The following is a 27531-nucleotide window of genomic DNA, read 5'->3' as shown; positions in this document are numbered from 1 at the left end:
TGTTAACATAAAACGCTGAAGGAAAATGTATGGAACTTGACGATAAACGATTCCCGTCGACGCCCATCTAGCCAATATGACATTGGCTAGATGGGCTAGCCAAGATGACGATGTAGTGTTTGGTGCTACATCTTTTACATATATTAATAGACAATATCTGGGAGACCGAGCTATGCTCGGAAAACATATATAAACTCAAAAATGCGCGTTTTCCCAAAGATAAGACCTAGCTAGATCGATTTTTCGCCCCTGAAAACCCCTAAATTGTAAATTTCATCGAAATCATTAGAGCCATTGTCATTATTGGCTATGTGTGAAGTGATTGGTGGGAGAAATACAAGCAAAGCGCGTCGTGGGAAAATATTGAACTTTGATACATCTCCATACTTTTCGACAGCTGTCAACTGTTAGATAACGCTGTTAAGAGTCAGGGCAGCGCTGCAGTCATGCACAAGGCGAATAGGTGCCCTAAATTTTGATCTATAAGCTTTTCAGTATCTGTCCTCGCTCGGAGATTCTTAGCACCCCTGGCTCTGGGGACGCTATCCCCAGCACCGCCGAGCACTCGGGGCCGAATCGGGGATTTGTTCATTCATGGGAGGTTTGGACCATACAGTCATACACAATGCGAATAGGTGCCCTAAATTTCTATATCTGAGTTTTTTAATCCATGATTCCGCTAATAATAATGTTGCACAAATGTCTGCGTGCAAAGTTTCAGTACGCTATGTTATCAGGAGCAAGGCAAACTAATTACAACGTAAATGTGTGTATAATTCGGTTGCATTAAATTGATTGGACTCTACACGACCAGACGTTGTGAATACATAAGCCGTCTTGTACCAATTTCACGACACCATCCAAGGACTTGTGTGGCAATTCGAAAGGCGTCTGGCCTTTTTTAAGGAGATTGTCGAATCACAACTGGGAAGCGAACGTGTCTCATCATTTTGTGTGTTTAGAGTGCTGATGTGCCGTCGGAGTTTCCAAAATTACTAAATTTCCACATGGAAAAATTTCAGTAACTACGCATATTTTTGTATAGGGATTGAAATTTCCTATAGGATTTTCAAAACGAAAGTTTCCTTTTTTCCTGTGAAATCACGCAAATTAAAACTAACGTCAGATGATGCATCACGCCAGGAAGATTGAATAACATTCCTCCCACAAAGCTCATTATAAAACGGAAGATTTCACTGAACAAATGAGGCAAGAAGTTTAATAACGGGTAATATTAAGATAATGTCTCGGAAGATTCACAGACTTACGCAAGCATACGGCCTTTCCTTTGCCTTTGCGCATATTTGCGGATCGGTCACGGTCATTTTGCGAGTTTTATGTTCAATGTTTCTCAAACCCCCGTTGGCATGAAAAATCTTCCCGCAACCCCTATTCTCCACTGTTTGTAACCTATCTTTTTTCTCTTTTTTTAACAAGACTGCGAGCCCCCGCGATAGCTTTATCCTCTTTGGGTCAAATTTTCACACACGCGATTTAAATATCAAAACTAGAACCGGTCAAATAAGTTTGATGACGATAACCATTCGCGTTTACATTTTTTTAAATTTGCCGCTCTTTTCTACTGACGGAAATCGCTTGACAGAGTATAGTTCCCAGTGCCAATTATTTGACAATAAGCATTCGAGTCACCATAATCACGGCAATTCGTAACCAAGAACAAACTACACAAAAGAAATAAATACAAAACGCGCTGCAATCTTTCTCAACCGAATATCTCACAATTATGTTATTCTAAAACCAACTGCAAGACAAGGGGTTAAGATAGATTGTTAGGTGTACGATTGGGAAAGATAAGAGTTTTAGGAAGTTAGAAACGTATTTGCATAATCATTGCACTGAATTGGTGTAACATTTGGGCGTTCAGTTCTCTTGGATTATGTGTTACGATTAGCTAATAGAGGGATTGCTTTTCGAGCGATGTATCGCGGGTTTGCGCTTTTGCGAAGTCTACTTTAGGTTTATAAGTGCAAAGTCTATTTCGTTAGAAGACTTATTTTAAATGGGTAGTATTTGTAGCTTCTTAGTATTCAATCAGTTACTCTATATGCAAATTTTATTTGTCCATTTAAAATTGAACTGTGAACCGATTTAGACAAAGTTTGGTATGGAGATATAGTTTGAGAAACGAGAAAGGACATATGATAATGTAATTTGTCAATCATCATCATTCTACGCAGCACGTAGACAGTAGCACGTAATGACGCGGCATCTAATTCTGGAGTGCAGTGTGCAAAACGAATTCAATGGGTGAGTAATCTCCGCGTGGGGGCGCTCCGTGAGTTTCGAGGCGGTGACGACATAGCGATGAATTAAGGATGTATGTTAAATATGTTAATACAGGTATGCTATTTTCATGTACATGCACAAAAATGTCTGACACAATTTCACTCGTAAAACCATACATTTTATGGGCGTCGTTATAAAATATATATCACCTACACCTATCTAGATAGATTTAGTTAATCAATACCTATGTACCAAATAACCACGCGGCATCCTATGAGGCTCTTAAAGGTTAACCTGTGCATTAGAATCAAAGTTGTAAAGTATTAGTCTCTTTCTTTCCTAGTAAGTGTGAGTATAAGTGTGATAATAAATAAATTTACAATAAATAAAATAACCTAACGAAACATTATAAATTCATAAATGTCCGATTTAAATAAATGATACACGACGTTCAGCCTTCTGGTTCAACTGACTTAGCTGGTGGTTCTTCAGCCAAGTCATTAGAGTTTTTTAATGAATGGCCCAGGCGTCCAATTAGCTGGCTAATTTAATTTAAACAATCATATGTATCTATACCAGGATCACCTGGCGGGCCACCTAAAAAAGCCCGGCGGGCCGCAGGTTGAGTATGGCTGCTTTATTCATTCATTTTCATTTAATGGACTTACCCGAGTGTGATATGTTGGCATCTTCGCGTTCGGTCTGCGTCAATCCCATGGTCGGCAGAGCACAAGCTTCATCCCTGGAAACAACATAAAGTAACTAAAAGGATAGCAAGTTTGCAACTCATCATCAATATCATCATCAGATCATCACCCTTTGAACGCGACGCCTGTCGTGCGTGGCGCGTCATTGTGAACCTTGTGGGAATGCACGAAGGTTGATATTGGGCTGTAGCTGCGTGCGTCAGTTGACGTCTTTGACGGTCAAATGGTTATGTAATCATATTGTACAAAGTTCTGATTCCCTTATTAGAAACTTATGGGTATCAGACAGAAAAAAAATGCACTTTTGCTACTGACAAATTGATTTGTCAAACAATGATACAAGACCCTTTTTGAAAAACTCGCAAATAACATTCCCGATGACCACAAGCCACAAGTTTATAGATGACAAAATTTGAATGCATTTAACCTTTCATTATTCATAATATAATATGCATGTGAGTGCCTGTGTGGTGGTCCAAAACCGTGCGTTAAAACATAGTTAATCTTCTCAAAAATATGTGCCAATCCCAACAACATAAGAGTCATTGTGTCCTGCAAATTTGTCAGACCTTGGAAAGTGTACATTCATTACGCGAACTGGTCAATCATGATCATGTGACATGAATTTCTTGTCACGTTATTGTAATGACATTCATACGAGTAAAAAATAGCTTTCAGATTAAAATTGGCTACAATTTTATAATGTTTTGTATTTTGTAACGAGTCAATTAAAATCTAGCTTTTAGTCTAAATTTGAGGTTCTTATCAGTTTTATAACAGTATGCACACTTGTCTTTTTCCACTTTTGAGTTGCAAACACACGCTCATCTCTTTGGAAAGTTTAAGAAATTCTAAATATAGACTTTATTGAAAACAAGCTTGGAAAATAATTTTTAGAATCCTCAAGTAGACTTACCGGAGTATCTTCTCCCTAAAACAGAGCACTGTCCTGCGCTCGTCGCTCACCCCAATGGAGAATGTGGCGAGCTCCGGGCAGCCAAGCTCCTCCACACAACGGTGGATCAGGAAACGCCGGTAGTTGCTCACCGGTGGGAACACCAGCACGCTGAAATGATACACTATTAGTGTTCAAATTGTCTTTCATTTGGTTGCTATAGGTTTGAAGATGATTCGTTTTTACCGAGGTTTTTTAGGATTCCGTACCAAAAGGGTAAAAACGGGACCCTATTACTAAGACTTCGCTGTCTGTCTGTCCGTCTTTCACCAGGCTGTAACTCATGAACCTTGATAGTTAAGACAGTTGAAATTTTCACAGATGATATATTATTTCGCAGCTATAGCAATAAATACTAAAAACAGAATAAAATAAATATTTAAGAGGGGCTTACAACACACGTAATTTTTTTTTTGCTGTTTTTTACGTAATGGTACGGAACCCTTCGTGCGCGAGTCCGACTCGCACTTGGCCGGTTTTTAGTTAAATGATTGTAATTTTAAATGCCATTTTGTAAAAAAAAACCTTTAAGCAAGAAAACATCCTAAAAACATTTATTAACATATTTTAGACTATGTACATATTAATAAAGAATACAAGTGGTAAATATGTCTTGAACTTAGTAAATGACAAGATGAAAGCAAAACAAGATTAAAGGTGATTCAATTAGACTAATCAGAAGTGTCCCAATTGATCCCTTGACCCCATTCTAGAGGAAGCTTGTTGTTAACTGGAGCAGATAATTATAGACATGCTGAACCACTGGGTTACTGAATATACTGTGACAAATTTAATAACTATACATGTTTACTTTAGTTTATATTGTATAATTAATTTATAATAAAATTAAATGTATAATTTAAACATTTTGTATAAAAAAAAATGCTAGGCGTGAATTTAACAAAAGGAAGAATCACTTGCTAATCGGTGCAAAAATATAAATTGGAAACACAAAAAATTATTATTAATAAAATAAGTTTTGGCCGTTTAAGTACTAAAAACCACACAGCAAAATTATATAGTCGCCAATAATTACAAATTATTTTTAAATAGGTACTTTAATTAGTACCTAATTCATTTATCATTTCATTGAAATCTACTACTACGCCAGAAGTCAACAAATAGATGAAAAAAATATGCATAGTGGCGTGTCTGCACGGAATCTCGTATGAGGATCCGAGCAATTTTATAGATCATTTATGAATATTTATTAGTGTCCGCACCGCTGTCTCGCTCCATATAATCCGCGACCTACGTACATCTTTGACGGATTTTAACCTTGAAAATAACAACCGAATAACGAAATGTACGTGCACCAAAGAGATATGAAATAAACATATCTACCAAGTCTTTTCTACATGCTCTTAAATTTATTAGAATTATAAAAGAATCGCAACTCGGACCAAAGAATGTGCACAAAATAACAATAAAGCAAAAATTGTTTACCTGTCAACTCTTTTTTCTGCTATAAAACATTTTAGATCGTCTTTTACATCTTCAACAAAATTATCGTCTGCTAAACACAGGAACCTGTCCACCGTTTTGGCACCCAGCTTGGCGGTGGCTTGTTGATTCCAACGAAAATAAAAACTAAACGATTTAATTCACGTGCCAAACTGGAAATTTCAGCCGACCATTTTCAATTTTTTGTTTGTTTGCTATTTTTTTAAATTGCCTCCTGCTGAGGTAAGGCAATGGACTTGGTCATTCAGCCATTTAGTGTTGAGCCTGTGAGTTACGGTTTTTGCGCAATCGATTTCCCCATTGACTTCTTAGAAAATTGATTCAATATTTTTTATGCAAAATCATACCAGAATATAAACTACCTATTCATATTATAATATAATATATTATCCGGTTACTTCTTAATCAACTCAAATAATTATCGATTAAATGTATCTTTAAACAATCGATAATAAATATTTTCATAATATCTCTAGGACATCACTAGACGCGTTACGGCGTTTAGTTATCAACGTTGCAAATTTATGTAGTATAGCTCACAATCATACATAATTCAAATATACAATTCCTCTGAACAAATAAATAACTAAAGAACAATAATACCAGTTACATTCATATGAATTTCTTTTTTATTACTTTTAAAAATGCTATAATTTTGGTAATGATTTGCGTTTTCTCTGAAACACTATAGCAGTGAACGAAACGTAATGGTGAAGTGTTGAGTTGACTGATCGAGGAATTCGCGTTTATGTTCTAATTTTTTTGTTTTCAATTAATTTAAGTTAGTTTAATAAATGTTTTAGCACAGTAGTAGTCTTAGGATGACAATGGAAAGGAGGATAAAGCTGAAAACCCTTAACAGCCACATAACTTGCAAGATTTGCCGCGGATACTTCATAGATGCTACCACAGTCACCGAATGCTTACATACGTGTTAGTATTTTCTCGAATTAACACTAATATAGCACTTTTCTCTGCTAACAATCATACAATAAAACTAATCTTATGATTTTATTTTCCTTTGCTGGCTTTTAAATATAAGGTTAATCCAGTCAATTTTTCTGACAATAGTGCCATGAACTTTTATTTTAAGACCCCCAGCTTCATGTGTATTTTGCTTTGCCAACAAAACTAGCCTTACACAAAGATAGATAAGTAGAGTTGAAAGTTACCTAGTAGCGTATTTGCAACATTTCAGTCTGCAAAAGCTGCCTAGTGAAACATTTGGAGGAGAACAACACATGTCCAACATGCGACATCGTGATACACCAGTCTCACCCACTGCAGTACATCAGCTTCGACCGCACCATGCAAGACATTGTCTACAAGCTTGTACCAGACTTGCAAGACAGTGAGTACACATTTATTAGCTAATACAGAGTCACTTTCAATACAAAAATTCTTCAAATGTTTTTGAATAGTGTTGTTGAAGACAGGAAGGAAAAGCACTAGCTTATGCAGGCCTTCTGCACCTCTAAGTTGCCTTTGGACACAAGGAACTATGTATCATTTAATCAATATCAATCTGTAGTACAGTTGACATTTTTAAACTGACTGTTTAGGACTGTGAGCTCATAGTCTGAAACATTCAGCTTAAAAAATATCAGCTAAAGTAGTAGTAGTATACAAAAATCAAAACAAAACAGGAAAAATTACATTTGTCATTTGTACAGAGGCAAACTTATCCATTCAATATCAATCAGTGTTATGAAATAGAGGGGCAGGTCTTTTCTTTCTCATGGGCTGGATTGTGGGGAACTTGCTGAATTGGGCCACAATGATTTTAGATGCAAGCTTTTATTACCAACTGTATTTTTATTACTAAGTCATCTACCATCTACTACCCATCAAAACAATTGTAACAAGAGCCAAAATCAATGAAGTTACTTTGTTTTATCTCAGGACTCCAATGGTTGCCACTGGTGTCCATAATCATATTGATTTTCAGCTCAATGGGATACCAACAAGTGGTTAATATAAAATAAAATAAAAGAAAAAAAAACCCTTTATTCATTGTAAAATGTTTACATAAAAAATTTGAAAATAAAACTAATACTTATAATTCATGTTTTAATAATAGAATAGAATAATATTTATTTGAAAAAACCTTGTTGACAATAAATATCAATATCCTGTGGCCCCACACTAGGCTATGCCTGTGACGTGGCAGCCGGGTGAATGAATGAATCCCTAGTGGGTGTAGGCCTCCTCCAGTGCTGCCCATTTGTCCCTGTCTGGTGCTGTTGACATCCAGTCTGTGCTGGCTGTTCTTTTTATGTCTTAAGTGGTTAATATATGGTTGAAAAATTTCGAATGGAAGTTACATAATTCTTTACATACAAGCATTTCAAATGTTGTAAAAGCGCTGGTTATCAAAACCAAAATTGTCTGTTATCTAACATGGTCCTATACTCTGAAAAAAAAGGAAGTTGACCATTAAAAATGTATTCTGTGTTCAGATGAGCTTAAACGCGAGCGCAGTTTCTACCGCGTGCGGAACCTGCCTTGCCCGAAGGATGCTGCACTGGCTCTGGGAGACAAGGGGGGTGCAGGCGAAGAGCCCGAGCAACCTGACAACACGGATAACCATAGGAAAGATGAACAGGTGAGTATGGTATACAAATCAAATTTGTTGGTAAAATACTATTTTAGCAGCCAATGCAGCTATTTTGCACATTATTTGAATTGTTTCCTACTTATATACATATAATAATTATTATTACTATTTTCTTTACATACATATACACTTAAATCACACACTTTCCATTGTAATTGTCCACTATTGTCCTAGTTCTCTCCCCACTAATATAACACACAGTTTTGGGATCCAAGCACATGTGTAATGTGAGAAATGAAATTATAAATTTCTATACCTCTGCTTCTCTATCACTCGAAGAAACCAGCCAGGCTAGGGCGGCCATCTTAGCCTTGTGGTCAGGATTCGCGTTGGCATACTGAACTTTCTTGACTCATGGCTCCTCTACACGATGGGCCAGCGCCGGCCACTCCAGCAGCCATGCGGTAGAAAGAGATAGCAATATCACTTGCTCCCTCTAACGCATAAATGCGTCCCTTGGAGTGGCCGGCGCTGGCCCATTGTGTAGAGGAGCCATCACCTTGCATACAAATGTCAAGTCATACCGTCATTGGCAAACTTTTTGACCGTCATTCATGTTCTATAATTTCACAACACGTGAAAAATGAGGGCTACCGTTTTTCTGCTTTATAAATGAGATTTTATTCACCTTCGAAATTTAATTAAAAGTTATTTTAGTAATCCTGAACTTGACCACAGGTTAACGTCTGCCTGGAGTGTATATCGACGTCGCTGCGTACGCTGAAGCGTAGCTTCATCCGGTGCTCCGCACAGGCCACCATTACACACCTCAAGAAGTTCGTCGCCAAGAAGGTGCTCAATGGCATGGAGAAGTATAGAGAAGTGAGTAGTTTCGCTGAGGACTTAGATTTGATCAATGATTTCAAAGGAGTCACTATGAAGTTATGAAGTACCAAACTCTCTCTGTTTTACACTGCCTCGTGACATATGCAATTATGCAGTTCCCTGACGATATTTATCTGAGTCTAACTATGTGGAGCCAAACATATACAACCCGGCACCTGACATATAAAGGCAGCTCATTTAAATCAGGGACCGAATACCGGTATATTTTTCATACAAATTTACCAGTATTCAATTTCGGTATCTTGGTTGTTTATGTATATTTTTGGGTGCCCCTTTGATATGCCGAAAAAAAATACGCCGATTTTTGTTTCGCCGACAACGACGGGTTGTTTGGCAGAGTAACGATTCGCCGAATCTCGTTACGCATAATAGTCGTTTGCGAGAGTAGTCAATAAGCAGAACATTGATACGCATATTTACTATTCGTAGAATAATCATTTAGTAAGTGTCATAATTACCCGAGAAACCATTGGTCGAAACACAATAGGTCGAATGTTCATTTGGCATTAATATTGAATGTTCGTTTTTTTAGCATTAGAAAAAAGGTAAACAATCTTGACGTGTCTTTGAATTGAAAAACTCTTTTTAAAAATAAGACATGGCAAATATGTAACATTCACGAATCTAATACGATCATTTATTTTCTTCTGCTTTCATAAGTAATACTTAGTTACTGATTTTTAAAAAGCGTTTTTCAATTTAAAGACATGTCAACGTCGCTTACCTTCTTTCTAATGCTGAAAAAACGAACTATAGCAGAACTTCTCTCTTATTTATGACTAGACTAGGATATGGCTAACCTACACAACAACTTTTAGTTTGAGTCTGATAAACATGGTTTTAGATACATTTAATTATATACTTATTTTCACGTAGGTAGGTATACAAATGATCATACAATTAAAATCTACGTTGCATAGATACAATATACCTACCTATGCTTTTGTTCATATTTAGGTTAAAAATTGATTAAAACCCAAACCAGAAGCAATCACCTACTAGTTTGTTTATGACACAAACTAACAACGGCAGCAGGATGTAAGTATGTGATTCTTAGGTAGTCAACGACTCATATGTAAAATGTGAAACGTTATTCGACTAAACATTGCTTAAGCGAAACGATTACTTTGCCAAATGGAAATCGTCCAATAATAGTTCTGCGATTTTACACAGAAGCAAACTGAACGGTATGTGAACCAAGAGTCTACGTAACGTTAGTTGACCGAAAGTTACATTTACAAATAAATAACTTTGCGAAACGATGTTCGGCGAATCGTTGTCGGCGGATCGATAATCTGCTAAAAGTTTTTCGGAGAATCATTAGGTACCCATATTTTTGACCTTAATTTTGTTAATCTGGTCAATCATTATCCTTACCTAATTACTATTCTATAGAATATCAAAGAAATAATGTGAAAGCTTTTAGATATATTGATTTTTAGTTATACCGGTAACAGTCCCTGATTTAAATATGAACTCTTAAGTATTGACATTAGGTGCGCTCCAACTGCGGTTTGCTTCACCCGGTTGATGTGAATCTTACATAAGGCCAACATAGCTAAAAAAATATGATGATAATAACCTGTTATCCCTCATCAGGGACATAAGGCACTCAGAAGGGATTTCCATTTTTCGCGGTCAAGCTCCGCCCAGCCGAGGCCAACTGGTGCAATAATCAGTTTATATGACTATTGACATGTAAATGAGATATACATCATACATCTATTCTGTGACTGATTACATTCAACAAACTCAATTTATTTAATCGTTTATTTTCCAGATTGACATTTTATGCAACGACGAGCTCCTCGGCAAGGACCATACGCTCAAATTCGTGTATGTGACTCGCTGGCGGTTCCGCGACCCGCCACTGCGGCTCCAGTACCGGCCCAAGATCGACCTATAACTTATAGGATAGGTTATAACTGTCCGGTGTAGCGCGATCCTTTACACACAGAGAAATACAGAGTATAGTCGGACGGTTTTAAAATGTGGGTATCCACTTGAGAGACTGCCTGACGATGAATGGCATTGTTATATTTTGTTAAACCAAACCGCTACCTGTGCAAAATGAAATGCAATAACAACAAAAGATCTTTACCGCTTGAAGAATATAAAACATGAAACGTAGGCAAACATCTGGGTTACCACGGCCTAAATTCCAAAAGGTCCTATAGGTATCGAGTACCTGCTATTGTAATTCTAACTCTATTCTTTAAGCGGTAAAGTTGTTATCTGTATGGAATCTTTTGTTGGTATTGCTTTTTATTTTGCACACGTAATTAGCGGTTTGGTTTAACAAAAGAAAACAATGCCATTCATTGGCACCTGCCAATGAATGGCATTGTTACCAAATCCCTCCAAATCCTTGAGGGATTACCTAATCCCTCAAGTGGATACCGACATTTTAAATCCGTACGATTATACTAATAGCAATACTTAATTGACCATTTGTAAGGGCTGATTTAGACGGCGCGCGAACTCGAATGCGATTATAGTTACATTGCGGACTGTTGGTGACGTCCAATTCAACCGACCGATCAAAAACCGCAATGTAATGAAACTCGCATACGAGTTCACGCATCGTCTAAATAGCCCTAATGGATGATGGTACAGCCATAAAGTAATAAGCAAGCTATATAAGTGCTCCCGCCATACATGCGGCTATCAAGAATACTATGATACATTACTTTATGTGTTTGTTGAGAGATATTAACCCTTTTCCAGGCCGCACCAATCTACAAGGTTTCCCCGAAAAATCCAAATATATTCCGATTAATCCAGCTTTGATGATTCATTTGAAGACAAGTCAAATTTCCCGAAAGTGTAATCTTATTTGAATCTTAAATCGGAATGCTAAAGTTGAAATTCTAGTGGCGCGTATGTGGTCGATAAATCGTACGATGCCTGGAAAAGGGTTGGTGGTCGGTTAGATGTTTTGATGTTAGTACAAGCACAAAAACGTAATTTAGGAAAAACGGTCCAACTCACAAAAATCTGACAATAAAATGTGAATTTTGTGTCGAAAAGAAAAGTCATCAATTTGAATGACTAATTTTTGAGGATGGATCCTTTTCGCTAAATTACGTCCTTAAATTATCGTCCAAATTGTTAATTGACAATTTGTAAACTTAAATGTCATAGACGAAAGTTCCATCCATGGTCAGATGAACGTGTTGTGTAACTTGTGTAGTACTGGCATAACACGCACTGAATAAATGTGGTGTGATGTCAGTTTCAAACTAAGGATCATGCTAATACAGTCGCCATCACATATATCGGAGCGGGCATGGTGCTCAAAAATATCTGAACACGCACTCTAGCGCCTTGACAATAGAGGCCTGTTCAAATATTTGTGGGCGCCTCGGCCGCTCCGATATATCTGATGGCGACTGTACCATACCTATATGTAAGTAGTAATAGAATTTGTACTTTGAAAAATTCACTCACTTTGTTCTCTGTGTTGATAATTTAGACTGAATTTTTAACCTTTTCGACGCCAACTACGGATATATCCGAACCGCAGGTCCAACGCCAAAGACGGACTAATCCGTCACTGACCACAGAGCAACATAGACCTACGTGCATATGCATAAAGTTCAATTTCAGTTGACACTTCGGTGATGTGGCGTCCGAGTGACAGCTTTGGTGTTTGTCACGGCGGTGTCGAAAAGGTAATGAATTTCAATTGGATACGTATATGATTATTTTATGAACAAATTAACAAATATTATAGATTAATTGGTTTTATGAATTGACGGATAAATTTAACGAATTTTACTATTTATTCGATTTTAGAATATGCTAATAAATGTTGATGTAATTTTAATTTAGTTACCCTTAAAACAATTCGCAACCAAGAATAATAAGAATTATTTTAGTACATTTTATAACTTGAATTACTAGATAGAATGCAATTTAATTTCGTGTATTAGGACAAAATGAAATAGTTACATGTTTTTATTTTAGGTTGTTATTATGTTTTAGGGGCTGTCCATAAATTACGTCATCGATTTTTGACGATTTTTGACCCCCCCCCCCCCCCTATCATCATCCAAAAATCATGCTTCAAATGACCCCATTTCCTCCTACTTCATGCTACCGTCATCCGATGTCCAGACCCCCCCCCCCTAATTTGAAATGACGTAATTTATGAATAGCCCCTTAGTTAATTTGTTATGCATTTAGTTTCTTCCTTTGACATGAGATAGGAGTATTTTCTCATTTTAGCCGACTTTTTAAAAAGGACAAACTGCTTATCCTGAAGATTTTGTTTCATTCTATAATTAGATTGGAGAAATTTTAGAAAATTCAGATTTTCCTTTACTTTAATTAAATTAAGCAAGTGATTAATTTAAAACGAGGGGCAACTTTATGTGAATTAATTGAAATATATTTAGTTTTAATGTTTACTTTTGTTTCATTAGCGCTTTACATATACCCAATACCCATAGCAGAAGTTTGGTTATACTCGTATGTATTATAAGTACAGATGCAACGGATAGTGGTTTGGCCGGATACCGGATATTCGGCAGTCGGGTCCGTCGAATATCCGGTATCCGGCCGCCGCATATCCGGCTAAAAGTTTTGCCTGAATTGGAGGAAATAAAAACGCGCGCCTGTTCAAAGTTCGATACAGGTTACAACTACAACTTGTTTCTAGTTACGATCACGAGTATAGACATAGTCAGTCGTTGATAGAAAAGTAAATTATACTTAATCAACACAGATTGAATAGCGGTACGTTACAATTTTCGTCGTTTTTAAATGTTTTCGTTGCGAGTGCTTAGTTAATTAACTTTGCTTTGTTATTCTTAAATACCGTGCTTAATCAATCACCATCCGATATCCAGCCGGATATCCGTTGCTTCTCTAATTATAAGTCCAAATTTAATCTTCTTTTAAGTATAAATTATAATTTCAATATTTACTCCGGTTTTAAAAGATTTAAGGTAAAACAAAATAAGACAAACACTACAAATTGATCGATTTATTTACATTTGTTATAAAACATTGAATGTTAGTTACTGGTAACTTAATCTAGGTTAAATTAACGTCACAAACGAACACTAACATAATTCATTCAATAAATAATTGTACTTTTATAAATTAGATACATAATCGTTCCTATAACAATAGACTAAAGAATTGTAAGACGCATAAAGTGATGCAAATACATAGTTTTTTACAGTTGACTTAGATTTCGCTTTACGGCACCAATTTTTTTTGATATTGCAGAGACATAGGATCCATCATTATAAAAAATTGGAATGACATTTACCTGAGATTTCTCTGCTTTACCCGAAGGTTGACTGGTAGAGAATGCCTCATAGCATTAAGTCCGCCATTTGTACGATTGTATTTTCTTTTGTGCAATAAAGATTAAATAAATAAATAGTTTTTAAAAACTATCTACACAAATGGTATCATGCGATTGAAAAGTAGATTTCGCATGATACAGTTTGTGTGGGTAGTTTTTAAGAAACTATTTGTTTATTTATTTATGGATTAGAAAGGCTCATCATTAAAACCAATCAAAACGTCGAACCAAATGTTATTAACGTCTGTATACTGTACGTACAGACCTCACACAAAAAAACAATCCGCATTTCCAAAATAAATATTAAAAACTTAGATTTTTATACATAGATCAATTAGCTCTTAAAATATACAAAAGAAATTACTTATTGTCATTGAACATATAATAATACTACTGTATTGTGTTTACTGTGAGGTAGCTGATATTGTGTAATGTTTATACTGAAGCATTTTCCTCGCCGATGAGACACTGAAAGTCAAAAAATCAAACAGTACGATAGATTTGTACAAGACGTTGTTGAATCTGCGGGATGAATATGTATGTAAAGTAGGTCATATATACAATTATTTTTATTGTGGAACCAGCCCTCAGAGTCTTACAAAAGTCTGCTTCGTTTATTTCAGCCGATTCCTAATGATGTCCAGTTTCTACGAGACAGCCAATCTATTTTGAGATTTCGAACCCTAATGGTACTCTCAATACCCTCATTCCAACTTACCAGTACCTAGGTTTGACGGTACTTAAAACCTTAAGAAGGAAGAATAGCTTTGCGATCCTAACGAAATCACGGTACTTTTTCTATAAAGCTCCATTTCGGGAGGGAACGGTTTCCACTAACTAAATCTTAATAAATCACTTTGATTTTGATGTCGATCGCTTCAGCATAATATTTTATAGCTTTCACTTAAAAATATTTTTTTTTTGCATTGCAAATTTTGGAAGGAAAACCTATCTACCTACCTACCTAACCAAATTTTTCATTGTGTCAATAACATACTAAAAATCATAGAGAATGGAAAATATTTAGAAGTGGAAAAACTTTTTCTCTTTTTGTATGGACGAGTACGTGCTATAGGTGCTATACTTCCCTCTTAACCGTTTGACCGCCAAATAGAGCCTGATAATATTATCGGGCTGTAACTATCAGCGTGGCGTTCAAAGGGTTAAATTCGGCAACTTCTAGTATAAACTGAAATAAATGTCATATACTAAGAAAAAGTGACCAAGGCCTCCAGTGCCCCAGGCTGGAATCGAACCAGCGTCCTCTGCTATCGCGGCAGGTACCTGTGCCATTTGGGCACCGGCTCACAGCGGCATAGGTAAATTTTTTTCCAAATATATGCACTTTATAAGATTTTTTTCCTAAGATAGCGGTGCCGTCATATAGTGGCCGTCTCCATACTAAATAATACGGCTAAATATGGATGTCGTAGTATTTGTATAGAGACGGCCGCTATATGACGGCACCGCTATCCTAGGAAACCAGAGCATAACTGAAGAGTGAAGGCTTATGGCGCCCCCACCAACTTCTATAGTATAGTATCACTACGACCCCTCACACTTCACCCCCTGACTCGCGTTCGACACGTCAAACATAAACGATTTATTCTCATTACTTATAACTAACTTATAATGATCTGAAGACGGTAAAGGCATGTTCGGCTTCGCGTGGTCCCGCTTGAAATGGCGGCTGAGGTGACTGGTCTGCGAGAACTTACGGTCGCATATCTTGCATTGGTACTTCTTTTCTCCGGTGTGCACTACCTGAGAAATAGCACAATTTGATCAAGTTACAGAGATAGGAAGAGTAACTTAAACTGACAACAGGTTCAACATTTTTAATCATGAATATTAATTATGTAAAAACATGATGCATGAAGCCAGACAAATAAAAAGGGCATCGCATATATCGCATCCAATATTTGATACATTCAGGGTTGGGCAAAATACTGGCTTCCACGTATTTCAAATACAAATTACAAAATACATTTTTAAAAGTATTTGAAATACCAAATACAAATTACTTTGGTGACGGGTATTTGAAATACAAAATACAAATTACAGTGTTTAAAATAATGTATTTCAAATACAAAATACAAAATACCTTTCAATTTTTTTGTTTAATCATTTAGTTTTTTTAACGAATATCCTTTCCTAAAAACTTATAGGGTCATTACGCTAGTTTTAGTCCACTTGACGAAATTTGAATATAAACCTACATTGCTGCACAAATTTGGACTGATTTCAATCCTTAATGTCGAAACAATATATATATCTGTCTACATATCAAAATTATGGACCAGACCAGGACTGGTCCATAAATTCAAAGTCGCTCAGCGAGCTATGGAAAGGGCTATGCTCGGAGTCTCTCTGAGGGATCGTATTCGAAATGAAGTTATCCGTCAGAGAACTAAAGTCGTCGACATAGCCCACCGGATTAGCAAGCTGAAGTGGCAGTGGGCCGATCATATTAGCCGTAGAACCGATAACCGTTGGGGTAGACGAGTTCTCGAGTGGAGACCGCGCATCGGCAAACGTAGCGTAGGACGCCCTCAGACTAGATGGAGCGATGACCTTCGCAAGGCGGCTGGCAAGAGCTGGTTCAGAGTTGCCGCAAATCGTGCTCAATGGCGTGCAATAGGAGAGGCCTATGTCCAGCAGTGGACGAGAGTAGGCTGATGATGATGATGATGATGATATCAAAATTATATTTCGCAAATAGTAAATTAAAAATGAAATATATTATTTGCTAATCCGTCAAGTAGTCTAAAACTAGAGCATGGACGGAAACTATTGCAATGACCCTATACCCTGGCTGTTGAAGAAAAGTTCTGCGCAGAATAGCTCGCGCATTGTATTTGCCCTCGTACAAGTCGTACATTATATTTAAATAAACGTTCCATTTTAAGATTATAGAATTTAATAAAATGTATTTTGTAGAAATGTATTTTGATGCTTGAAGTATTTGAAATACAAAATACATGTGAGTGCAGTATTTGAAATACCAAATACAAAATACTTTTCCAGGTAGTATTTGAAATACAAATACAAAATACAAAAATGTACTTCAAATACGTATTTCAAATACATGTAATTGAAATACTGCCCAACCCTGGATACATTACGGCATTTGGTTTATTGGTTAAATATCAAAAATCGCAGTTGTTGCACGCCGTGATGTTTGAGAAAATATACTCCGATTAATTAACAAGCACGTTATTATTTTATTTAGTTTTTAACATCCAGTCGGCCATTAATTTCTACGTCTATCCACGAACGAAGAGCGAGACAACGCGGTGCGATAGAGACCGTATATTAGGTTGCGTTCACTATGAATGCGTTCTCATACACGCTCTGTACTTAGTCATAACAAGCATAAGAACAATGTCGTCAGTGGCCACCAGCCCACCACAAATATGCAATACCCACGCAATACCGAACGAACGAATTGGTTCACTTTAAAGCTGTAACAGACTTGCGTACCAGATCGCGACCTTGGTCCAGTCCGAGGGATGTCCTTTCGTATGGTAGGGTGGTCCACCGTACGTCGGTTAAGGACGCACTATAAGTGAGAGCGAGTAAGAGATATGCTGACCGGACCAAGGTCACGGTTCGGTACTCCCGTCTATTACAGCTTTCGCGGTTATAAGCCACATACGGTTGTAGACAGGCATTACCTTATGTAGTTTCAGAGCGGATGATGTGTAGAAAGTTTTGCCGCATTCGCAGTGGTAGTCTCTCTGCCCCTTGTGCCGCTTGAGGTGCACGTTGTAGGCGCTGCACGTCACGAAGCCGCGGTTGCATTCTTTACAGCGGTACCTTTAATGATAGAAATCATATAAAAATACCGGTCAAGTGCGAGTCGGACTCGCGTGCCAAGGGTTCCGTACAATACCCAATTTTTAACAATGTATTTTTTTATGTGGAACGTGAAAGAAATGTCTTTAAAATAACCCGTAGGGGTCGGATCAAACACCAAGAAATTAAGTCCGACTCACGCTTGACTGCACATTTCTAATAGGTTTTCCTGTCATCTATAGGTAAAGAACTCAATATAGTAGTTACTATATTGCGTATTTTTTTTCAAAATGTTAGACCCCGTAGTTTCGGAGATAAAGGGGGGGGGGGGGGGTCGGACAGACAGGCAGACGAGTAATCCTATAAGGGTGGTTTTGTCCTTTTGAGGTACGGAGGTCCACTGCTATAAAAGTATTGATATTCGACATACACATGAATGTCAACTCACCTAATTTCCTTATTGTGTATTCTGACGTGTATTGAGAGGTTGCCAGAGGTCGCAAACGTCTTGGTGCAGAGATGACAAGAGTAGGGCTTCTCCCCGTTGTGGATCCTTTGATGGACTTTCAAATCCGCCTTTATAGGGAATCCTGAAATACAAAACAATATTAAACGCTTTGTTCAAATAGGTTAGCCATATTTAACATTCTTATCGATAGCGTTTAAAAACAAGTCAACGTTTATTATGAGATTATATAACCTCCTAACGTTAGGCCTAGGCGTAAGCAGAGCGTGGTGTCGAGCATGTTGAGCAGCGAGAGATCATGGAATGCCGTCTCAAAATTCTGCGAAGCGGTGCTGCAGAAAAAAGAGGTAGCGGAACGGGAACGCGAGGAGCGAGCAAATGCGCACGGACGGATGGGGAGAAGGCGGTTACAATATATCAATCGCCTACTCCTCCAGTGCATGTGGGTTGGGGATCCACAATATAGGGCCTTCTCGACGTCTGGGGGAAAGAATTAGGGTGCCCCCGGTATACTAACCGGGGCAGCCGGGGGGACGACACGGTGGAATGGTCTGCGAACCCGTGGCGTCCCCCGGTAACGGTAACGCGGGCAACGCCGCAGGGGATGTTAGTGGGTATTCCCTTCCCCTCCCTCTGCCTAGCAGAGGGAGTTAAGGGAGGAGCGAGTCCCACATACCCTCCCCCCCCCCCAATGGGCTTCCCCAGTCCGGGGGGTGTGAGATGCCTAAATGCATTTACCCCTGCGTCAAAAAAAAAAGGCGTAAGGGGTATTTTTTATTTTATTTATTTGGAGATCCAACATTTGTGGCATTAATATGGAAATTATAATAGGGAAGCCAATTATAGGAACTCACAGGTAGTGACATAATACTAAACTAATACTCGTATTTATAATGATTGATGAAATTTAAATTATTTCCAATTGGGAAAAGTTTGATTTACTTTGAAGGTATCCAATTACAAAACAAATCAAAATCAACATTATTACTCACACCGTGAGTTAAAATTTCCCTGGCATTTTTGGGAATTATATTGTATGCCTAAGCCGTCAGAGGATACCGAGGATACGACGCCGTGGAGCGCCATCCAGTTGTCAAAAATACTAACACAAATAATTACAATTCTACTCTATATGTATCTGGTTCTATTTTATTTAATGGCGACTTAAGCGGTATGATCAAATCGACTGATTTGATCAGAAATGAAATTGGCGTCGATCTCCAATTTAATCACCAATTTTAGATTTATGGTGATATTAGAGCCCTCTAAATTGAAAAAATGCCCCAGAACGAAAATACTGACGTCACAAATTGGTATTCTTGCGTCCGCACCTCATTTTACCGGTAATATCGGTCATTATTGGCGGTTAAATTCGGCGAGCCAAATTGGCGTTTGCGTCCCCGCACGTCCTGATTCTATCGGGCAATTTAATCAGATTGGCGGAAAATTGACTAGTCTGGATACGCCTTTAAAAGAGTTTTAATTCGAAGCTTGCCTTACGTTTTACTCATAAGGGGGGTACTTGTACCACCAACCATTCGTTTGTATAGATATTGCCAGCGTGTATTGTCTTATATTGCGTTACAAACAGGAGTCTGTATGTCGGATTACCTTTCCCGCATTCCTGGCAGAGATAAGTTTTGTCCCCGTTATGCCTCTTCATGTGGATGGAGAGCTGCGAGCTCTGCACGAAGTTTTTGAAGCATACATCGCAGCTGTACAGTTTCTCTCCTACGAACAGAAATATTAACATGTAATTAATTATACAAGATATGAAGTCGGAGGTACAAATTTGATTTCTGGCGACTTCATACCTTGTCAGTGACAATCAATATGAAAACCGCTAAGGATCATTACTTAAAAAAAAACCGGGCAAGTGCGAGTCGGACTCGCGCACGAAGGGTTCCGTACCATAATGCAAAAAAAAAAACGAAAAAAAAAAGCAAAAAAAAACGGTCACCCATCCAAGTACTAACCACTCCCGACGTTGCTTAACTTTGGTCAAAAATCACGTTTGTTGTATGGGAGCCCCATTTAAATCTTTATTTTATTCTGTTTTTAGTATTTGTTGTTATAGCGGCAACAGAAATACATCATCTGTGAAAATTTCAACTGTCTAGCCATCACGGTTCGTGAGATACAGCCTGGTGACAGACGGACGGACGGACGGACAGCGAAGTCTTAGTAATAGGGTCCCGTTTTACCCTTTGGGTACGGAACCCTAAAAAATTGCCACTGTGACAAGGTACCTACGAATTCTCATACAGTGAAACCTGGTTAATTGGCACCTGGATAAATGGAAAACCTCAATAATTGCAACCAAAAGTCCGGTCCCGGTCCCTTGAGACCAAAAGGCCTCTATAATTGCAATTTATATTTTAGGGCTTTTCGTAATTTTGCCTCTGTAATTGACCACATCGCAACTAAGACCTCTATAATTGACACTGTGCTAAAAAATCCGTTATTTTTGCTCATCTTTTTACCTCTAATATTGAAACGAGTCTTACTTATTACCTCTGTAATTGAAATAATGTAGTTGACACAGCAGAAACAATATTTTAATAGCAATGATCATTTTATTTATATCTTCATCCAGAATTCCATTTATTTATTGGGCATCTATCACAGCCTGCGGGCTCAGCACGGTTCCATTATTATCGACTATCACTATGCGCGTCCCTTTCGCACTTACATACTTGTTAGAACGTGACAGGCATGGTGACAAGGGATTAAAAAGCGACCGTGCTAAGCCGCCTGTAGTAGGTGAAATAGATTTGATTAAATAAAAACAAAGTATGCTTTTTACATTCTAATAAAACTTTCTTCTACAATTCAAGGGAATTTTTTAAACCCAATTGATTAATAAGAAAATAAAGTAGTAATTAATGTAGTGGATAAGTGCAAGTATAGAAAGTAGCTATATGTAGACCAGCAACCCAGAACGTAAGCGTGTAAATCTACTTTCAATGGCTATTTGCACCTCCATAAAAGAAATTTGTCAGAACGCAACCTCTATTAATGAAAACCTCTATAATTGACACAACGATTTTTTGAACCTCGTTAATTGACACGACCTGCTTAAATGAAAAACCTGGTTAATTGACAAAAAATGGCCGGTCCCTTGAGATTGCAATTATCCAGGTTCCACTGTAGGTTCTTTGGTAGAATTTCTGCAGCGTACGTCAAATCGTCAGGGTATCATTATTATAATTAGGTACAGTCGGCGTCAATACGTATATAGTAGCGTATGACATCAAAAGGATCTTCCACCCTCAAATAGAGATATATCTCGACAGTTTGCGTTCAAAAGTATCTGCAGTTTGTTCAACGGTCTGTTATATTACAATATATATAGAGAGACATATTTCTTGTTGTTAAGCTATCAGAGAATGGTAAATAAAATTGGATGTACTTTTGGCACATAGGCAGGCTACTTTTGTTGCTGTCTGTACCCTGAGTACAAACCTGTGTGTATCCGTATGTGGTTGACGAGTCCCGTGCGTCGACCGAATTGTTTAGGGCAGTATTCGCAGTGGTATGGGGTCTCTCTTGTATGCACTTTCTTATGCTGGAACAGCGCGCTGTAACCTCTGGAAATATAATAAATAAATAAAAATACCTGCATTCACTTTTATAAAAATCAATGTTTTACATGATAGAAATATTATGATGCATCCAAAGAGAGTTGACACAAAGATCAAATAGCCTAATAGCATTATGCTAATAGAAAGTAAATAGACCAAAAGCTTTATAGTATTTTTCCATGTACAACATTTACATCTCTTTTTATTTGTTTAAATCAGGTTTTTAATAATGCTATCCTATAGTTAGCACTTTATTGACCGAGCGTTAGCGGTCTCCGTTTCAGCCTAAGCAAAATGCTCTCCTCTGCAGGTCGTATTTCTTTACCGATTTTTACATAGGATGTTTCTGACGTTTCGTTTTTTGTAAAAGTTTAAAAAAATGGCATAAAAGACTTAAGCGCCAGTAGGGTCTATGGCACTTAAGACAATAGTGAGTTCGCTGTGATAATGTCTCAACAGTCTCTGTAAGTATTTTTAACTTTTGTAAGCTTATCGCTAGATCCACAGCTCACAGAGCCACTAGTATACAAGTACCTGAATGTGGCAGGGCAGTTCTCGCACTTGTGAGGCCGGAGGTCAGTGTGGCAGATCTTGTGCGCCTTCAGGTTGCTCTTGGTGCTCAGGAACTTGCCACAGATGTCGCACTGGTGCGGCAACTTGCTCTCTGGCAGTTGGAACTCCAAACCCACTGAAAAAAAAAGAAAGGAATAAAACTATTGAAACCGATTATACCGCGTATATTGAATTCCCGACGTTTCGAACCCCGTTGACCACTGTAAAGGATTGAACGATGTAAAGGGTTCGAAACGTCGGGATGTAGTATGAGTTCAATATACGCGATATAATCCGTTTCAATAGTTTTATTTCATGAGTAACTATCGCGGTAACCGAAGACAATATTAAAAAGAAAGGAAATTTATAACAAAACTTCCGTGAGACACAGACATATTAAATATATTATAACGGGTCATTAGCCGGGTCCACACAGAGCGAGCATACGCGCGAGGTAATATTCTCGCGCACAAAACGGCCAGTGTAGACTCGGCCGAGGCGGCGCGGCCCGGCTATTCACGCATTATTAAGTTAAAGATTGCTCGACATGTTTCGCTCGATAACGAGGAGCTTCAACGGGAGCACGCGTTGGCGGACCGACGCAGACTGCGGGTTGCAGCTCTGCGCCCCGCGCCGAGCATTTAATCGTGGAGAGCTGCAGCCCGCAGGTTACAAGGTTTCCTTGCATATATGGACTACAGAAGAATTAAAAAAAAATAGGTTGCACTCCGGGAGTGCCGGCTGAAGTGAAAACTCAAACGACATTGTAACTCAATATTTTAATAACAGCGCCATATAGTGCAAAATGTCTGCAGCACTATGTATAATTGAGGTTAACGCCATCTAGCGTTGTATCGGCGCATTGCTTAAAACCCCTAAGCACATCACTGTGAGTACTACTGGTACTACAGTTATATTAATACCAGTTTGAGGGAAACTCACTAGATGGCATTTAAATAAAAAAACAATGACATTGTCCGTCACACATAACGTCACGCAAGCGCCCTGCGCCGCCTAAATGAAACAGCAGGCTCAGGCATACATTTTCGCCGCGCGGTAGTAAGAGAGGAGAGACGCCTTACGCTGTCTCGAGTTTATCATTTTTTCCCCACCTCAAAAAGTGCACAGCGCCGCTAAAGAAGTTTTCACTTCAAAAATAACCATCACCTAATTCATTTTGAAAATATTAGTGTTGTGTTCTCACCCCTTTTTTTCCGTCCTCTTCTCTTTTTGGGTTTCTCTCCTTCTATGGTAAAATCTATAAGATAATAGAAATGTTATTATATTGTAGCTCTTACAACATACAATTCTACACTTTATTATAACAAACAAATTTAATTGTGAATATATTTATTCAAAATCTTTATCAAACTATTAAATCCAGATTTATCCACCTTAAGATATGCACTGATCGAAGATAATAATCTATTTAATTCCATATAAATATTAGATATTACAGTAAAATCAAACTCAAATCAACACAGCTTTAGACGCAGGTATAATTGCAAGGATAAAATTACATGAAGGTCTATGTGGGGAGGTTCAAGCTATTTCGTCCCGGTCCGTCCGGTTATTAAGTGGCTAAGGCACCTCATAGGGTACACCTCTCTCCACTATGTATAATAAAAGAAAATAATCGGCCAAGAGCATGTCAGGCCATGCTCAGTGTAGGGTTTCGTAGTTACCATTCTGTCAAAATAGGCCAAACGGGGGCTATTAGCAGGCCTATGGAACTCTCCACGCGAGCTCGGATTTATACCTACGATTCTGCTCCCGTTCACGGTAGAAAAGCAAGCCAGTTGGTTGCCACACGCGCCGTAGTGACAATTTTTACGATAGTTACAAGCTACGTAGGTACTATTGAATTACTTTTATTAAACATGTAGTGTTTATTACGACAAATGTACCTATAGTTAGTTAGATATCTATTTGAAATAGGTAGCTAACTTGGTAAATATTCATTTTATCGACAGTAAGATCTTAATTTTACACTGGAAAACAGGTACTCATTTATTATGCTCTGGTTAACTTATAATGAATTGCCTGTAATCATGGGTTCTCTATTATTTTTCTTTATTGCGTGACATTAATCTATATCTGATTTTAAATTACACGAAGTTTTAAAACGAATTCTTACTGGGTTCATTGTGTGGTTTATAAGACGGCGTAAACACTGCGGTCACTGCAGGGACATATAACCTTTTAAAATGAGTATTTCGCAAACGCTACTCTAACCTAACGCATAAACGGAATACTATAAATTATTGCAACTTAACTTGCTTAAATGTAGTTATTTAACGCTATGCTGTTATATACTTCATGGCAAGTTCTAATGTCAGTTTGATAGTTTGATCAATCGAATTAGAGACCGGTCTTCACACGTATAAAAATTTCTAAGCGTCGCGTCGGCAACCCTAGCGTTGTGCCGGTGCGCGCGGTGCGGGGAACGGCGCGCTGAAGGTCACTCCATTGTATTTTTGTGTAGGTATCAAACCGGTAGGTATTTGCGTTTTCTTTGAGAGATAAGTATCTGTTCGTAAGAACTATTATATAATCTGTGCTATTAGTAAGTACATATTATAAGTATTTTACGTCTTTTTACTAAGAAAAAAGATTTTTTGCAATAACTCAAAAACGACAAGACCGAACTATGTTCGCTATAGTTTTCATTGAAAGTATTTATTAAACTCTTGTTTCACGATTATTTTCATATTTTTTGGACTCGTGGTTCAAAAGTTAGAGGGGGGGGGGGGATTTTACCGATCTGTCGCAATGCATGATTTATGTATCCATGCCAAATTGCAGCTTTCTAGCACTAACAATCACGGAGCAAAGCCTCAGACAGACAGACAGACATGGCGAAACTATGGGTTTCTAGGTGACTAAGAAAAATGTTGATGGTCAGAAGAGCTAAAAAGAATAGATGGGGATGCAATCAGCAAGGGATAAAAATAAATGGAAGGCTTTATTTAAATTACTGGCTTACCTAATTACTTGTAACCATTATATTTATTTCAATAAGGGCTATTTTTTTTATTATATTTTTATTAATAATACCTTTAGCCTTTTTCATCAGTTGTAAATCCCCCAAAAGCATGTTGTCATCATCTGCATCCCATCCACTGTCATTGCCATTGTCATATTCATTGCAGCTCACTTCTGAAATGTACCATTTACATATTTCATTTCAAGTATTTAACTTTATGGGAAGAATCCAATCTTTTAATGTTCTCATGTTCATTTCAAAATAACGGAAAGTAAACAACATTTTTGACTTCTGGTCTGTGTTATGGGATCCTAACTGAATGATTAGTCCTCGTTTTGTATTTTCTCTCCACGAAACCCACGAAATTTTTCCCACTACACACATGATATATTCGGTAATTATTCGGTATTAGGCATATTTTTCAATGTTCGTATTCGGTTGAATGGTTAGGTTTGAACTGCAGAATATTTACCGAATAAACAAATTCTTTTTTAAGGGCATCTGCTAGCTGGCGCGGGTGCTCTTCAGGTCAGGCATGAGATGATTCCGTGTCTTTTCATAAACAATCCCGGTCCAGAGGGGAGGGGTCAAAAACACGTGCGGAGTGCAGATCACAGACTTGTATGAACTTGTCTTCAGCGTTTTAGGCAGGTTTAGCCCAACCGAATATTCGGTTCTGTATGATCCGAGCCAAATAATTATTAGTCCATCTTCGGCCCATCTCTATGATAGATTAAACTTTGTTTTTTTTTTCATGACCACTAAGCTCACAGCAATTGTAAGTTGTTCTATTATTTTAATGTATGTTGTGTTTCTGTGCTATAGTTTCTGATATAGTTAAATGTGAATACATACCAAGTTTAATATCATCCTTTAAATCATTTTCAGTGCTCTCAAAGATTTCATTAATGACATTGCATACTGTATCCACCTCATCCTTAACATCCAAATCATCTTCGTTTTTAACTTCTGCCTCAGTTTTAAGCTCTAATATTTCTTCATTTAATTTACTTTTGTCATCATCTTTTATATCATTAATGTCTTCTAAATAGTTTCTTAGTTTGTTGTCACTCGCCTCGCATTTCAGGTGAAATGCATACGATCGTTTCAATTGGCGGCTACATTTCTTACAGATTGAACTGGGGAGACCGTCATCTTTGGTAGGCTAAAATATAGTAAATATTATAAGTTCTGATTTTCTATTAATATTATATTTACAACATCAATTATACATACATACACATACATACTGTGTGAGGTGTGCAATAAAAAGTATTGTATTGCATACCCTTTTTTCTTTTTTAAAACACATTACAATGAAATTAACACAATCTGAACTTTGGTTCCGAACAGTAAATAACGTAAACAGTTAGAAGTCGCTAACGAACTAGACTCGGGGGACAGAAATAGATCGTCAATCAACTAAACGTTTCTGCAATTAAGAGACACAAACATCCCTTGACAACAAGCATTAGAAAAAGTATTTTAGTATCATATAGATAAGTATAAAAATAACGTACCTTAAGCTTAGTACAGTTAGACAGCATTTCACAGTACATGGTATTTCTTTTAGCGTAATAGCTCGTGTAAATATCGTATGTTGTTTTGTTCGATTCAAGGCAAATTCGACACATTTTTGTAAAGTCCATTGCTGTAGTTTTATCAGATTTTTAATGTACTTGGGAAATAAGATTCCGATAAATAGGAAGGCGATCCACAATATCGGAGGCCAAGACTCATTTTAGGTCGCTGAGCCATTCAGTAAGTATGGGGAAGAGTAATATTATTCATAATATTTGTTATAAAACATTTTTATTCCTCGACACAAACAGTATTTTGACGTCAATTTCGAGGTTGTCACTTTTGCTTTGACTTTGACAGCCATAGTGCTTACGTTACGATCTGTTTCCGGTTTTACAAGAAATGTTAAGCTTCGATACTAATCGATATACGATTGCTAGGTATACGTATCGATCATTGTTACTTTAT

General features: G+C 37.6%; 4 protein-coding genes across 5 annotated transcripts in view; 2 read left to right on the top strand and 2 right to left on the bottom strand.

Annotated features, from left to right (window-relative positions):
- LOC134789523 (R3H and coiled-coil domain-containing protein 1) overlaps positions 1–5587 on the bottom strand; it is a 65437-nt gene extending 59850 nt beyond the window's left edge. The window contains exons 1-3 of one of the 2 annotated variants that reach the window (XM_063760109.1): positions 5356–5587; positions 3871–4020; positions 2916–2989 (exon numbers count right to left, since the gene is read on the bottom strand). In XM_063760109.1, coding sequence (XP_063616179.1) covers positions 2916–2964 — 49 coding nt within the window. In that variant the 5' untranslated portion in view covers positions 2965–2989; positions 3871–4020; positions 5356–5587. The remainder of the gene's footprint in view (positions 1–2915; positions 2990–3870; positions 4021–5355) is intronic. The other variant, XM_063760102.1, reaches the window with a different exon arrangement.
- The window catches only part of LOC134789380 (FHF complex subunit HOOK interacting protein 2A-like), a 257350-nt gene that overhangs the window by 186863 nt on the left and 42956 nt on the right, over positions 1–27531 (top strand). The gene's annotated exons all lie outside the window — the stretch shown is intronic.
- Positions 6070–10776, top strand: LOC134789710 (polycomb group RING finger protein 3). The gene is made up of 5 exons (XM_063760338.1): positions 6070–6306; positions 6572–6724; positions 7833–7978; positions 8669–8812; positions 10617–10776. Exons 1-5 carry the CDS (start codon positions 6195–6197, stop codon positions 10740–10742), a joined length of 681 nt encoding a protein of 226 aa, XP_063616408.1. The 5' UTR covers positions 6070–6194; the 3' UTR covers positions 10743–10776.
- On the bottom strand, positions 15664–27365 carry LOC134789549 (zinc finger protein 492-like). The gene is made up of 10 exons (XM_063760126.1): positions 27063–27365; positions 26398–26707; positions 25614–25715; positions 23761–23814; positions 22539–22692; positions 21886–22010; positions 20032–20151; positions 18403–18544; positions 17834–17975; positions 15664–15920 (listed from the first exon to the last, which is right to left on the bottom strand). Exons 1-10 carry the CDS (start codon positions 27189–27191, stop codon positions 15702–15704), a joined length of 1497 nt encoding a protein of 498 aa, XP_063616196.1. The 5' UTR covers positions 27192–27365; the 3' UTR covers positions 15664–15701.

Source organism: Cydia splendana, chromosome 1 (assembly GCF_910591565.1).
Source record: "Cydia splendana chromosome 1, ilCydSple1.2, whole genome shotgun sequence".
NCBI classification, from domain to species: domain Eukaryota; kingdom Metazoa; phylum Arthropoda; class Insecta; order Lepidoptera; family Tortricidae; genus Cydia; species Cydia splendana.
This window is presented reverse-complemented; position numbering and strand designations above follow the sequence as displayed.

Excerpts from the sequence above, each read along its gene's own strand:
- LOC134789710 (XM_063760338.1), top strand. The coding sequence starts at position 6,195 with ATGACAATGGAAAGGAGGATAAAGCTGAAAACCCTTAACAGCCACATA. Across the intron at positions 6,725-7,832 it reads TGTACCAGACTTGCAAGACA|ATGAGCTTAAACGCGAGCGC; the intron begins GTGAGTACACAT and ends TTCTGTGTTCAG. Across the intron at positions 8,813-10,616 it reads GCATGGAGAAGTATAGAGAA|ATTGACATTTTATGCAACGA; the intron begins GTGAGTAGTTTC and ends TTTATTTTCCAG.
- LOC134789549 (XM_063760126.1), bottom strand. The coding sequence starts at position 27,191 with ATGGACTTTACAAAAATGTGTCGAATTTGCCTTGAATCGAACAAAACA. Across the intron at positions 26,708-27,062 it reads CTAACTGTACTAAGCTTAAG|CCTACCAAAGATGACGGTCT; the intron begins GTACGTTATTTT and ends ACTATATTTTAG. Across the intron at positions 20,152-21,885 it reads CCACATACGGATACACACAG|GAGAGAAACTGTACAGCTGC; the intron begins GTTTGTACTCAG and ends TTCTGTTCGTAG.